Raw genomic sequence first — 15906 nt, 5'->3', positions numbered from 1 at the left:
TTGCACCTATTTAGAAACACCATGCTGTGAGTCTCAAGTGGTTACATTGTGAACAGCCAATCTAATTCTAACACGAAAATCCTGTTACTTATTTAGTTTGTCCCAATGCATTTACTTTTCTACTTTTTTCCTTTCTGAGAGGACTTTTTTCAGAATGAATATTTTATCTTAAACGGCAAACTAAATATTTAATCCTCTTCTATTTGCACGCGTCGAAATCCAGGGCATGGTCTGACGCGCTGGATATTACTGTCGGCACCTCAGGACCTCATCTAACTGTATTCTTTTCCCTTCGCCTGTTTCAACAAATCCCACAAAAACAGCCTAATTATAACCAACTATCTTTTCGTCTCCCCAGGCAATCCGCTTCTGCTCAATCCCTCCATGCAGCCCAATATAACAGTGGGCCAGACCTACAGCAGTCCTATCTGTTTCCACGACTCCATAGACAAAGAACTCTTTGACCCCCTGCCCGAAAAGGTCAAAGTTCAGAGCTCCTTTATGGTTTCACTAGGTGTGGCGGACCGGGCGGAGTACCACGTCAAAGCCCACTCGGAGACCCAACCTGCTACCCTTCACCCAAACATGGTCACCGCTAATGGACCTCACACTCCTGGAATAGCTCATTTAAAGACGAGCGCAGTGTTTGGGCACATCGGGGGACGTCTGGTTATTCCAAATGCAGGTTAGAGAAAGAATACATTCAACTTCATTGTAAAATATTGAATACAACAGTCATTCATGTATTTATATGTATACAAATATTTTATCCATTGGTAATACAGTCACAATTTATCTTATCTGAATTACATTTATAAAGCAAACAGTGGCTCTCAAATCGTCTTTCTGCATTTAATAATTGATCTAAAACTAGATGTTCCTCTTTAGCTGATGCTTGTAAGGTCAACAACAATCCACTGAACCTGCTCTCTCTGAGGTCCTTGTGTTGAGAAACACAATTTCTCTCCCACCAGACTCTCTCCCAAAAAGAGAGAGACATCATACCGCCGGTTCAGATTCTTAATGGCTTTTAACTGTAATTGTGAGTGAGGATAATGACAGACTATATAAAAACACTTTTAATGTTTTTCCAATATATGTCTCCTGTTATCATCTGTAAATTCATCCAGATGACTGGAATATTAATAAAGATGTGAAAGTGTATTATGTAGTATTCGTCGTCTGAGCACATTAAATTGATCTCTATGCAACTAAGAGTGTTATTTACATAATCACCTCTCACAAGGTATTTAGAGATGAATACATGGGCACTTTCAATATATACAGGACGAGGACACGGAACTGCACTTGAATTTGTTTTCTACATTGATAAACACACTAATATATGAATGAATACATATTGAATGCCATAGCTTAGAAATGAGATTTTCAGTGCTGATTTCCTCAATGTTGTTTTTGTAGGAGTAAGTTTGCTGGTGCCTCACGGGGCGATAGCCGAGGACACTTCCTGGGAGATGTACATGCTCATAAATCAAGAAGAGTCCAGGTAAGACTGTAGACTGACAGGCTGGATCACATTTATGTTTTTGTGCAAGCAAATCCCTTGGAACCCCTATATATACTGTATTTTCACATACATGTATGCACAGTAAAAAATCATGCTTCCAAATAAAGGTATTCTTATTATCTATATATTGTGTACAACACTTGTTAGTTTACATAAAAAAAAGATTTACTTTAAATTACAGAGATAAAACAAAATTCTAAAGAAATAAGTACTGTTCATAGTGAGTTTGTGAATACTGTGATTTTAATATTGATAGCACATTTTTTTCATTCATTTTTCTACATTTGCTATGTTGTTTCAAGGGCAAACCCTTATAAATGCAATCATTTAAATATCAGTCATATAGCATATGGGGCTTATCGTTTTTACTTGGTGCAAATAAATATGGAACGTGAATTATCAAGTTGATTTTCACCATTCATTCATTGAAAAGTCTAAATAAATCCGTGTATTATCTCGGTGTGAAAGGGGCTCTAGTCAAATGAAAGCTGTAACTTGCATCGTGTTGCACATGTACACAAGTGAATCTTTGATCTCGATTGTTTAGTGATGATTTCTTTGCGAGTTGCTTACAAAGCTTTCTCTCCTCAAAAACTTCCTTAAGAGTTTGTGAAGTTCTTAGATTTTGACACGTCGTGTATTATGTATTTTCAGCATGCAAAGGTAATGACCTGCACCAGTTTTGATGTATCTCTGGGGACGGTTTGACTTTTTCACTCTGGCAGAGCTGAAGGAGATCCAACACAACTAGCTGTCATTGCCCAGAGTGAATTCATCTTCATCACCACACTGGAGAATGAAGAAAATATTTACACTGACTACAAAATAAGGATGCTAGGTCTTGTTTTCATTTAACAAGTCAATCGATGTTTTTTTCTTTATTAAAAATATCAACCCTTCAAAATATAGTTAAATTCTTTATAGTTGAAAATGCTGTCGTCATTTACTCAACCTCACAATGAGACACAAATCAGATGAAATCACGTTCACTTGAAAAAGCGTTTTTATTTTCTACATGGAAATAGGGCACCCTGTTGAACACCATAGAATAAAGTGAACACCAAGTTTAAAAGCTTGAATGTCACAGTATTAAATTATAAAACAAATTTATAAAGGTTGCTTTTGAAACGGTGGACATTACGAACAGAAATGCTGTCTCTTATGTCGAGGTGCCAATTAATTTGTCAACGAATGGTAAAATCACAGTCAGATGCCCAAACAAATGCAAAATGAATGCATTAAGCCTTTCTGTCGCCTCCTACAGTGTCCCTGAATGCTACAACACTCCACTGACTGGTCCTTTAGAGATGACTCATCTGTCCTTTTGAATAAAGCCTCTCAATACAGACTTAGGAGCTGGCAGAATAAGACCCTTGATGATGATGATTATGATGAGGAGGAGGAGAGTAGTGAAAATATTACAAGACACTTGAGGTACTTGAGTGGAGATGTGCACTTAGAACCAAAGTTCCTTATGCAACCCAGGTAATCTGCCCCCAGCTTTTCGTGAATTTTCTGACGTTCCATTCCAAAGTTTGTTTTAAAAGACAAAACTAATTCCTCCTGTCTTCTATTGTTCTTCATACTGATTATTTTAGTGAAACCAAAATGAGATCGGCATTAAAGAATGGTTTAGTCTTTAGACTGTATATTAATGAAGACCGGGTAAAGAAAAATCTGAGAAGTTTTTCTAAACATATAAATGTTAGAAATATATTGCTGAAACGTGTTACAAATTTTCTGGGCGGGCCGAAACGGTTACTCGATGAGGAAAAGGGCGTCCGAGCAGGCATGGCCCCGTCCCTAGCGGTATTTGACATTTGAAACGGTGTCATGACAACAGCCGCTTTACCGCGAGTGGGCGTGGTTTCAGAGGCGATAGCCGACACACCCCCAACTTTTGAGAGCAGAGTCCTGACGATTTTTATAACTTATGTTATTTTTTTTCTCAATTCAAATTTGGCTGGGTGGTTAATAACACACTTTTCGGTTGTGTGACAAACTCAGAACACCTATTTTAATGTAACTTTACTCGGACTGTAAAGCTCCTTGTGTCCTTTGGGGGTACTGTAAAACTAATTCTGCTACTTTGGTGGGGGATTCTCCAATTTTTTGGGGCCGGGGACCCCTTAGATTCACTAAATATGACTAGCTGGTATAATCCCACTATTTCAGTTTAATTACCCAATAGGCCATTCCCACGTTTTATGCATGACAGGGGGAGCAGTCAAGAATATGAAAAGAGGAAAGGAGGTCTGAGGTTTCACTCTGTTCGTCGGGTAGGCATCCACTGTTTTGGGGATATATAATTATAGAAATACATAGCATACAGTATTTATACTTACCTTTCCTTGATATTATCAGACAGACATCTCATGAGTTGTGTGTCCGATCCCACATTCATCACATCCATTATCCAAGGTGAAAGGTGCCTTTTGGTGAGTTGCTGCTGATAATGTCATTTGTATGGTTCCCATCAATGCGACACATCATCAGTTGTGCACCTGGGGATTGTTCACCCAAAAATGAAATTCTCTTATCATTTACTCACCCTCAGGTTGTATCAAACCTGTATAAATAAACATTTTAGGAAAGATTTAGGAAGGTGCACTTCATAAAACGGACAAATAAATATCATTTTAGATGTTTATTTGGAGCATTGGGATTACTTGAAGATGGCTTAAGCACTTATCTTTATGACAATCTCAAATTCCCCCTAGCTGTAAACTGCGGACCCTCGGGGTCCCCGGACCCCACTTTGACAAGCTCTGCTCTAGACTTTCTGGGTTTGTCATTTTGGCCTTCTGACTGTTCCCACTATACGTTCTATCGGTGATTCCTTCTTTGCTCCAAAACTCTGGAACTCCCTTTCTTCTAAAATTAGACAGGCTACATCTCTCAGTGTTTTTAAAACTTTTCTTAAAACAGACTTTTTAGACTTGCTTATAGATAACTGTTTAGTGTTTTATTACAGGCTGTTGTTTTTGCTTTTAATTTTCTTGGTTATTATTGTATAAATGTCTGATTTGAACTCTTTTTGATAAAGAGCTTTGGGAAGCAACATTGAAAGGCGCTATTAAAAATTAAGTTTATTATTATTATTATCAACTTAAAAGTAGTCAGACAAAAATAGAAAGATCAAAAAATTTATTTTCACAGTGAATTCTTATATGATCCTTTTTATTGAAATTAGTATGAAAAGCCAAAGCCTCCTCATTAATGGGTTTTTATGTTATTGTTTACTACCACAAGGAAGAGACGAAAGGTAAGGATAATGGCCGGAAGATCATAAGCAGTGACATATGCAAGAGCTGCTAAACGATTCCGGTGCCCTCAGAGAATCAGTAGCTTTCCACTAAATCAAGGTTCTCAGAGTCGTGATTTGAATGATTCTGTAAACCGAAGACGTGAAAGTTTCATCATCATTTGTGCTGGATAAAAAGCTTTGAGGGTATGAGAGGTTTTTTGTTAATGCATATTTGATTGTGTTTTGTTTTCTAGCGTCTCATCAGTTTGTTATTTGATCTAGCAAATTGTGTGACTGTTTTATTTATCAGCTGAAGGGTTGCATGTATTTAAAAATATCTATTTGTTTTGATTTGAAGAAGAGAAGAGGGATAGCAAGTGTTTTTTTAATTGACAGTGATATTTTTGTCTTGTTTTTGTGCACTAGTGCCCAATCAGAGGAGAGGTGTGAGATTCTATTAGGGCCAGAGATCACTTATGGTCCTCCCGGGCTGAACCTGTCCTATCCTGTTGCCATGACGATAGCTCATTGTGCTGAGGTCAGCACTGAAAACTGGAACATTAAACTCAAGAGACACACCAAGGACAACAAGTGGGAGGTAGGAACAAAGACGTGACATCTGTGTTTTCCCACTGAATTCATTTGAAATTCCTATGAGGGAGAATCTTGAGTATGTCAGATAGGAAACATTTTCATAGTTTATTGTTTGGGCCAATGCGGTACAGTGAATTCAGCATAGTTTTCATGTTTCAATGTTTTTCTGAATACATTTTAGTCTCTATAATTGAAATGGTTTGGCCTTGTTAGATAGGGTCATTTTGTCATTGTAGATGAATCTTCATTGCTTAAGGCTAATTTACATTGGTCTGACAAATGGCAAGAAACTTGTTTATTGTAAATCCATCAGCCAACTTAGAATGTTGTGAATTAACCTTTTCGTGAAACTGCACTCATCACAATAACATAAACAAACCCACTGTCATTTTGTTGCTCGTCTTTCCCTTTGTTGGCTTAATGTAATGTATATTTCAGATATGTGTTGCCGCTTGCAATTGAATTCAGAAAAATCCCTCAATTATGATATGCCGTGGAAAAAATTAAGAGTCCATTCCAAATTTTTATTTCACCATCATTTCTAGATGTATTGTGGTCATTCCAGTCCAGTGTCTATCGAATTTAAACTAAATCAAACCTCATGAGTGACAAAATCATCTAACAACAATGTGAATGACTGACAGCATGACAAGACACATGAACGCTTTGATAAAAATCAAGGTTATCACCTATTTTTTATTACTTTTCCTAAATACATGCAGAAATATTACTTTTGTATTGCTTAAAAGTGAATATGAACTTGTTATATTTGCAGTATTTGAGGTCTGAAAAACTACATTATCCAGTTAAAATAAATAAATGCAAATAGAAACAATATTTTTATTTGAAATTTAGTAAATTCACAGAATGAAAGAAAAATTATCATTAACCTAAGTTAATTCAGAAAAACTGAAAAATAATAAAAAAGATCTTTTCACTTTTTCTGCGGCTGTACCTTACACGGAGAGGAAGTGTTTTATTACTTCCCAAGTTTCCGCTTGCCAAAAATACTCAAGGTTAACTTGGTAATGTGTGCCATTAACCAATTACAACAGGCTTTGAAAATGTTATAGAGGTGATCGGACCCTCTTGTGTGGTTTGAAGAGGTCTGGGGACAGTAGCTCCGGCAGTGAAGCGCTAAAGGAAAAAACAATTACAGGCCGTAATAGCCAGGAAGACACACAGTTCATGGCAGTCAAACAGCGGTAACATCAGGGCAAGGTGCCCCATCAGACCTAGGAAATATCGATCTGGTTGTACAGAGGGAACTGAAACGTGAGCTGACACAAAGCAATCAGGATAGGAGGCATAGAAGAGATCTCTTTTCTGACCCTGCCACAATCATTCACATCTCCTCCAATGGGATCTCATGTTTCACAGAGATGTCAGCCCCTGAAAACCAAAACTGTCATCATCCTCTGAAAGTTGATGTGGTAATACGTTTTTTCAGACTGATCGCATAGTGCTAACAATGGCAAGGTCACGAGTGTGTTTCGCATACGTACAGATGAAAAGCCGATTCGGATGAAAGTATCTGGCTAATGTAATATGTCAGATACGAATGCCGATTCCTTGAGTTTGTTTTCTTTGTTTATTGTGAGCCGTTGCAGTTATTGAAAATGATTAGATAATAACCTTCCTTTTCTATGTGACCGCCAGCGTGAGTTATTATTTAGATGAATTTGAAATTGTTCCAACACACGGTACTTACCCTTGAGATTGCTACCAGCAGCCTTCACAGAAACATATTTGATGTCACAGTTTTCATGACTCTAATAGTTTTATTTCAGCCAATGACAGCTCCAGCGTTGGTGACGGCTAAAGTAATTACATATAAAGGCCCCAACAAATCACTCACCTGTCAGGGAAAGATTGTTTCAGCGTTAGTTCCTCCCGATTCTATCATTTCCACATGCTTCATGCTGAACTCTCCAGGGAGTCGCGTAAAAAAATGGTCATCAGTCAAAAAAGTGAAAAGAGTCTGGATTATATGAATGTCTTGATGTCTGTCTAACCTTGTCAAAGCACTAAATATGTGGTCTGCCACAGAAAGGTAAAACTAATCTGGCAACAACTAAAAGTCAGTCATAAGAGAATGGTTTATCTGAGGGGAAACATTTTGGATAGTCAAGGAGATATCTAGGACCTATCTAGGGGCCGATCTATTAAGGGGACAAATGCTTTAAACCCTTCATAGTGGTGGTCCCTAAAGTCCCCGTAAACCAGAATGCTGGGCGTAGCTTGCGTTTTTCACTGCAACTTTATTGGATGTAAAAACAGGCGTTGCATTTTGAAATGAAACTGGTAGCAGACAGTTGAAGGGGAGGAGTAAACGGATGCTCCACTCAAGCCCTCTAACATACATCATTTAAGATGGATAGTCACTAGAGGGCGGAAGTGCATTTTCAGATTTTAAATGAAGATTATGAGGGCACATGAATTTTGAGAAGAGATTGATGAACTATTTACAATAAACGCTGTAATATTTCATGAAATAATACGCATTGTAATTTTTTATTTCACTGGGAAAAATCAACTCACCAAAGTACAACTACTTAGTTTTATGTATAGTGTGTATGTTTTTGTCTTAAATGGCAATGTTAAATACAAAATATGATCATTTTAAATAATTTTAAAACTCCAAGAATCAAATATTGTTTTGGTTAGTGTCACTTTAGTGCTAGATACGTAAGCATTACACATATCTACCGTAGTCAAAATGTCAGTTCAGAGTCATGTTTTTTCACATCGTGTAACCATGTGTTGACAGTCTCTTTCTATTTCATTTGTATTCACAGGAAATGATGTCAGTAGATGATGAATCGACCTCCTGCTATTGCCTGATGGATTCACACAGCTGTCACTTGTTGCTGGATGAGCCCGGCTGCTATGCACTCGTGGGTGAACCTGTCACTGATTCAGCCGTAAAGAGACTGAGGATCGCAGTTTTTGGCAGTATGGAGGCCTCCTCCACGGACTACAGTCTGCGGGTGCACTGTGTAGATGACACACCACATGCATTTCAGGTGAGAGTGGGACAGTGAGCATGGGGTCATGGTCACATCACTTTGACGTTTTTAAATCTGAGAGCAGTTTCTTGTCTGACTGTGAAACCTTTTACTTTTTACTTTACTTTTTTTCTTGTTATTAACCGCAAACCTTTTGTATTGCAAACATTCTATCTATTTTACCTACTTTGTTAGGTTCATATAATATTATCGCTGCCATTCGGAAACCTTGTATCGCCAAATTCACTATTTCGCAGGAAATGGAAAAAGCACAGCACTTTTTAAAATATTAAATACTGTGTTGTCAAAGTTGACAAGCACTTTTTAATACGTTATATTGGTTAGATATTAGCAGAACCCGGTGACAAACATAAAGGGTGACGGAACATAATGAAGTATGGAGTTACACGGTTTCAGAAGGACAGCAGTGATATTTATAACAGGTCATACAGGCTGACTTTTGTGCCTTCTGTTCAGTTTTTTTGTGCAGCAATTTGTGTCTTTTCCAATCCACCATTGCCTGTCTCTTTTATCTTACTCTTGCTGTCTATATTCGTGTTTTCTCCAAAGGGAGTGGTCACTGCTGAAACCAGCAGAGGAGGTCAACTTCTAGAAGAGCCCAAAACGCTATTCTTCAAAGGAAACTGCCACAGCTTGCAGGTGTCCATCCAGGATATTCCTCAGTTTCTGTGGAGCATCAAACCCTTCACCACCTGTCAGGTAGCATAATAGAATCAGCGCTTTATTGTTGTGATGTGCACCTTCATAAACAACTGCATTGTAGACATCCCGAATAATAACTAGCTTTACCTAAAGCGTATATTTACCATCTGTTTTGTTTATTTGCCGTATTTAGTTGTTAATCTTTAATGCTTTTTTAATTTGTATGTTTTGTTGAAAAAAAACATCTGCTAAATACATAAATGTATGTGCAATATCAATGCTTACTTAGCTTAGTGAAGTCTCTGCGATATTCACAGTGTTGTTTGCATAAGTTACCTAGCATAAAGCTTTCTACTCTGACCGAAAACCCCAAATCTGCCAAATTCAGTATTCAGTGTGTGCTTCTGGGTCTTGGGCACTTGATCGCTCCGGGGGGCTTGTCTCTCCTGAAACCTGCTTCAAAATTCGCTCCTGCCTACTCAGCTGTACGGCATCTGTTGTACCATCAAGCATTTCATCTATTCAGGGTTCATATCATAGTTGACATCAAGTATCTATATGCAAGTCTGCTCATGAGAGGTCAAGAACGCTCCCTGCTGACGTGCTGGTTCACCTAAATTAATTATACATCAAAGCCAATTGCTTTTTCTTCCCCTGCCCTGCGCTTCTACTGTGTGTGTCATACTTAACCCAGCAGTGACCCCTATCATCTAAATTAACAGGGATTAAAGTCTATGTCTTTTTGGGACTGATGAACTTAACAAAGATCCACGTTCTTCTTGGCTCAGACGCTTTCCATACTCAGCTCTCTGATCTCTTTCTGTCTGTTTTTTCCTCCAGGAATTCTCTTTCAGCCAGGTGTGGTATAGCAACCAGCAGCCTGTGCACTGTGCCTTCACACTGCAGAGACATAACAACGCAACCACCCAGCTCTCCTGCAAGATCAGCGTGAGGCAGGTCAAAGGTCACGAGCAGATCCTGCAGGTGTACACTTCACTGGCAGAGGTCAGATCCGCACTGTTGTAACTAGGTTTAATAACGTCTCTGTGTCCTGTTTGAATTCAGTGATCTGAAAACACACTTTCATCTTGCTTGTTTTTTTATGTTAACCCTTTCATGCATAGAGGTCACTACAGTGGATAGATACAGTAGATACAGCAAAATTCTGTTTTAGATTTTCGAAGAGCAAGGTCATCTTAAATGTATGCATTCATGATCATTAACAGTCACAAACATTACAATACAGCTCTTCTGGGCAGTTAAAAAAATTTACTTACCCTTGAGTTGTTCCAAATCTGTGAACCTTAACCTTAGTGGACAGAAGTGCTGCTATATGCTTGTTTTATTGTGTGTACCCTATAGATAATGTCACCTACCCGCTGTCCTCATATCCCCCCTCGTAAAACATGTCTGCTGATGTGTGATACACTAGTTCACCTTTAGAGACTTTATTGGAAATCTTCTGCTACTTGGGAAAACATGTTGTATGAGGGGGGTGCTTAAGCGACGGCTCGCCGGTGACTTTATCAGTCAGGAACTCAATGTATTATTCTGCTTCCCCGTCTTCACTGTTCTGGCTTACTCTTGGAGCTTTGCAGTGTGATACTTCCATTATTGTAGCTCTTGTGTTGCAAATTGCTTGTGATGAACCTCGTTTCGGGTAAAAGCATCTGTTAAATTGCTAAATGTGAGGTAATATTACATACCATAACAGCTTGACAGGGGTTTCGCATGCCCCTCGGGATGTATAAGCAAAATGCATGAAAAACACATCTGTTTTTCTGTTGTGTTGTGTTTTTTCTTTTAGGATGAGAAAGAGACGGTCCCATTTTTTATGCAGGCAGATTGCACAGTCACCTCACAGACAGGGGCCAAAGCCTTCAAAATCCCCCTGTCCATTCGTCAGCGGATATGCACCACCTTCGATACTGCCAACGCCAAGGGCAAGGACTGGCAGCTCTTAGCTCAGAAACTCCACATTCAAAGGTGAGCGCCGGAGAGACGTAGCCAAGGCAACGGGACTGATTGAAACTTATTGCGGCAGCGCTCACTTTGTTAACAATGCCCTTGAATAATAAGCTGATACCGCGCTTCACTTTGCTCAATCGTTTTACTCCGAGCTCATATTCCTAAGGCTTTTCAGCTTCATAGAATTCGATTTCTGCAGAGGGTAAAAGTTAAAGAACCACTAGAGCTCTAAAACAAATATGACAGCCACCACATTGGCCTTTATTTTTATCTGTTAATCAATAGCGGGCCATATTGACTATTTGTGCAGGTATTTCTGTGTGGATGATCCGTTGATGTTTAACTGATACTTTGTGTTTTCAGTTGTACTTAACCCTAATCTTTACTGCTAAAGGGTGGCGCTAGCAATGCTAAGGTGGTAGATTCAAGTCTTAGCGAACACATTGACCTATAGCATTGATGTGGTGTTGAATAAAACACTTCTGTCACATTCTTATATAAATGTGAGTGTAGCTCCTCAAGCCTTTAAACCTTTTTAAAGATGAACATTTTATTTTGATAATTTAATGTGAAATGGTGATGGTTTTGAAATAACTCTGCAAGGGGATCTGACAGCAAACAATCTGTATTTATGTACAGCAAGAAACCTCATGCATCTAAATGTTTCCCTAGACAAATGTCAAAAAGAGACAAAAATACACGGAAGATACATAATTGCAACTGAACTTGACAGTTACATGAAGAAGCAGCTTTGAGATTTTGTTCAATTGAGATTTGAGCAACACAATTGTGGATGGAGAATTTTCACTTCATTGCTAAATGTCTCCCAAATGGCAAATAAAACTCAAATCACTGATTAAATCTAGACAGTTGAATGGGTCAATTCTGCCACAGCATTTTAGAAAAACACTTTTTAAGTACAATAGTTGTTCAATAGTTTATTTTGCCATTAAAGTTCACTCAATATTTAAAGAGTAATAGCAGTTATGGTCGAGATTGGAATTAAAGCTGAATCGAGGCATTTTAAATGAATGTTGTTTTTATTTTTAAAAGCAAAAACTGTTTGTTACCTTTTCTGAGATTGAGCCAGATTTCGATTTGGAAATGCAGCACTGCCATCTACTGGCAGATTGTGACCTGTTGCACTTTTTGTGCCAGTATTGTTTATTTGTGAAGGGTTCGTTTTAAACAAAACCTTGGGTATATTTTAAGAATAATATCTTGGTGCCATTTTTAAAGCATTCTCATAATCTCTGTTAGTACATGATATACATCCACATATCAAAATGCAACTGCAGTACCCAAATAGGTTCTTTAAAATTTCATAAATTTTCCAGATCTGCTACATTTATTTAAAATAAATTATTATTTTAATGGAATTTGTAAGTGCTGTAAATACAGAAGTTTAGCCGTATCTTGGATAATCTGGAAAGGGAATGAAAAAATCACACAGGAATTCATAGAACTGAATTTGAAGGTTGATTTGAGATTTTTTTCAACATTCCTTTGGTAAACTTTCATTATTGTTCTTCACAGAAACCTGTCCTACTTCTCCAAGCAGCAGAGTCCCTCTGCTGTCATTCTCAGTCTTTGGGAGGCCAGACATCAGGACAGTGGAGATCTTGACTCACTCGCCAGTGCTTTGGAAGAGATTGGAAAGATCAACTGTAAAACCCTGCCTCAGAGTCCGGCTGACAAAGAACCAGTCTTTAGCTTTTGAGGGAGGCCAAATTAGGCTTCTAATTTCTAGTCCCACCTGAAATGTCAGAGACGACTTGGCAACATGTGACCAATCTATTCAACACATATCTTTGTGCAAACTATTACAAGTTGGCAGGAACGTGGCCCAGATTCACTTCAACCACTTCAAAATGCATCAGAAGGCTGTGCCGAGCCATCACATCCTACATGAAATTCCGCCTTAGCCTTTCTTGGTGTTTATCATATTGAATCATTGTGATGCAATTAGTGGCCAAGCTAAGATTTTCCTTGAGCCAGCCACATATACTACTGTTCAAATGTTTGAGGTCACTTAATAACTTTTATTGATCCTTTTTCCATATTTAACAATAGCAAATAATATAATAATAACAAACTGATCGAAAACAATTATGACATAATTATGTTGTAACTAGAAAAATCCAAGGACTACAATTTCGTATACTTTTGATCCCATAAAGTTCTTGTATATCTCATAATTGGGTTCGAGACCAAGGAACACACATGCTGATAATATACACATGTAGTTTGAATTTCTCCTCATTTTTAAGTTCATCCTTTTTAGCAATGAACGAAATCTTTGTTAACTAGTATCAAAACATTTCAGACATTTTCTGAGCTTTGAGATGAAAAGTGACTCCTAACGTTTTTACCTAGTTTTAATCAGTCTTGTGTTACAGAGTTCCAGCAGTATTTATATCCCTTCTGCATGTTACTACTGAATTGTGCTTTGTTTGCACTATATGATGTTTAGAGAAGGGAGGAGAGCAGGGAGAAGGGAGCAGTTTGCACTCCTGCAAACTGCCTTTTTATAGTCATCGCACATCATAATCTTGACTCACTGTGTACTTCCATTATTGTTTGCATTGTCCATTTGCCCTTTTAATGGAATTGATTTAAAAGGCGTAATAAGAACCATTTTAAATCATGATACACATTTTTTGGACTTTTTATGCAACAATGTAAAAAAATGCGGTGTGTGCTGATTAAAAGCCTGTTTAATAAAAGAGTCACATTTGCACAGGTTAAAAAAAAGGTACGAATCTAGCTCTACCATTTATCCCTTAAAAATATTCCAAACCCCATCACTACAGTAAAATGCATTGCTCTGTTCATGTGAAAACGTGTTAAGGACCTCTGAAAGTCATTAGGGCCAAAGATCAGCAAAGTGTCATGCGTTTATAGAGGGGGCTAAGACTATAATATTGAACACAACAAGCATTTACTTTACCCATCGCAGATGTCAGTACATCCCTTTTGCTAACGCATGTTTTTTTATTCAACTGAAATGGAAATCCCCCTGGAGACATCCAGAATGAAGCCTCTCTTATCTCCTCAGACCAAATTTCACCGTTCAGTTTGAGACACAATGGGTGACCACAGGCTGGTGAGCACGGAGAGTTATAATTGCAGCCTGATAAAAGGAAAAGAGTTAAATGCTGTCAGAAGTGTCAGAAAAAGTTCAATCCTTTTCCAAGTCATCTTTTTTATTAACCTCCTCTCTCAAAACAGGAAAATGTTTTAGAGGCTTGCTTTTAGTTGGTTTTGAGTGATCTGACACTACAACGGACATTAAGGTCTTTATGGTTTTCTTACACTTGATATTATTTTCTGTGTTTTGCTTTTTTGGTTTTATAAAGCATTTAAATAAGACTGATTTGTACTTCATTTTGTGACAAAAGAGCATTAAGAGCATTTTGTTATTTTTTGGTTATTGCTGTTGCTGTAAGACACAGGCTTTGCACCAACAGATGATATATCACTATGTATTAGCCCAAAGACATTTCTCTTTTTCATTCCTTATACAATTTTACACTTTAAGATTTAAAACATCATTTTGTTTTGCTTATAAAATGGCTGGAAGAACAGCTTTGCTTCTTATTAAGCCATTTTGATGTTCACATTATGACACAGTAGTGGAACAAGTTTATCTTAAAACATAAACAACAGAGCAACTGTGAACTAATAGCTTTCATATCAGGACAAATTTTTCTCCCCAGTATTGTGGAAAGCATCTATAGTGGTACTGAGACGCAAGTTCATTTCGGATAAATTAATGCAAAGCTTTTAATCGCTAAAATCAACAAAGAATCAGACCCGCGTTCATGTTACATTTAGTCTTTTGCTTTAAATTATGATTCTTGTGCCTTGTATAACTTCTGTTAATGGTGAATGTTGTACAGGTTAAGATGGTTCCGAATCATGCAAACGTACTGTAAGATATCAGTTTAAAGAAAAAAAAACAATACACTGATATGCAGGGGTCAAGAGCTTTTCTAGTGCTAAATATACTTGTTTGGTATCGCCAGGCCAGCTTTGTGGTATATTGTATCTATGATTATTAACTTTTTGGATGTTTTCTGTACAGTAGAGTTTGCTGATGTATATGCAGTCTTTTGGAAATAAATGTACAGCTGAAGAGAGCTGCAACTAGCCATTGTAGTCCATGTCTTTATTTACTTTATTTTTACATACATATATTTTTAGAGTTTGTACATGTGTCCATTTCTGTGCCATTTGTACTGTCCATATGTTGTACCAGGAAAGGGAACCTCTTGACTTTGTTGTTCCCCGTGCAGTCGAGTTTCCCAATTACAAGTAAGTATTATAATGTATTGTACAGAATTGTATGGTAATCCATATGATGTTTACTAGGTTAGCGTAAAGGGTAGGACAGAGCAATGAGAATTTATCATAAATGTGAATATATAACCAGTTCAAGAGACAAAAAATATTTTTTACATTAAGTCATTTTGCAGAAGCAAAGCAACTTTCAAATGAGGTTAACAATGGAAGCAATTGGTACAACAGAAGGACAACAAAAAGCATAAGCGCAGTAAAACTGGACTCATATAGCCTACCACACTATACCACCTTATCTCAAACAGCCCCTCCTCTTCCAGAGCTTCTTATCAAAAGACACATACATGACTTCAGGGCAGAAACAAATTCATCTATCAAAACCATGGTAACCGTCTTCTTAAGATGTTTGTTTGCTAATATTATTCATGAGGAATAAATTCTTTGTCTTTCTGAAGTCAATAACGTATCATCACAAAACTATACAATATACATATAGAGCTAAATTATATTAACTGGCACAGGCAACTGTCTAACTGTCTTTAATTACGCAATTTATTATATTTATATTATTCATTTTCTGGATTAAAAGGCAGAAC

The 15906-nt window shown here is 37.5% G+C and overlaps 1 protein-coding gene across 1 annotated transcript in view; it reads left to right on the top strand.

The window, feature by feature from the left end:
* unc5db (unc-5 netrin receptor Db) overlaps positions 1 to 15162 on the top strand; it is a 133340-nt gene extending 118178 nt beyond the window's left edge. The window contains exons 10-17 of the mRNA XM_079475054.1: positions 359 to 685; positions 1423 to 1507; positions 5202 to 5373; positions 8168 to 8395; positions 8948 to 9097; positions 9881 to 10045; positions 10848 to 11026; positions 12545 to 15162. Coding sequence (XP_079331180.1) covers positions 359 to 685; positions 1423 to 1507; positions 5202 to 5373; positions 8168 to 8395; positions 8948 to 9097; positions 9881 to 10045; positions 10848 to 11026; positions 12545 to 12728 — 1490 coding nt within the window. The 3' untranslated portion in view covers positions 12729 to 15162. The remainder of the gene's footprint in view (positions 1 to 358; positions 686 to 1422; positions 1508 to 5201; positions 5374 to 8167; positions 8396 to 8947; positions 9098 to 9880; positions 10046 to 10847; positions 11027 to 12544) is intronic.
* The last annotated feature ends 744 nt before the right edge of the window (positions 15163 to 15906 follow it).

This window comes from Barbatula barbatula, assembly GCF_947034865.1.
Source record: "Barbatula barbatula genome assembly, chromosome: 2".
Taxonomy (NCBI): domain Eukaryota; kingdom Metazoa; phylum Chordata; class Actinopteri; order Cypriniformes; family Nemacheilidae; genus Barbatula; species Barbatula barbatula.
The sequence above is the reverse complement of the archived record's forward strand: the minus strand, read 5'-3'. Positions and strand labels throughout refer to the sequence as shown.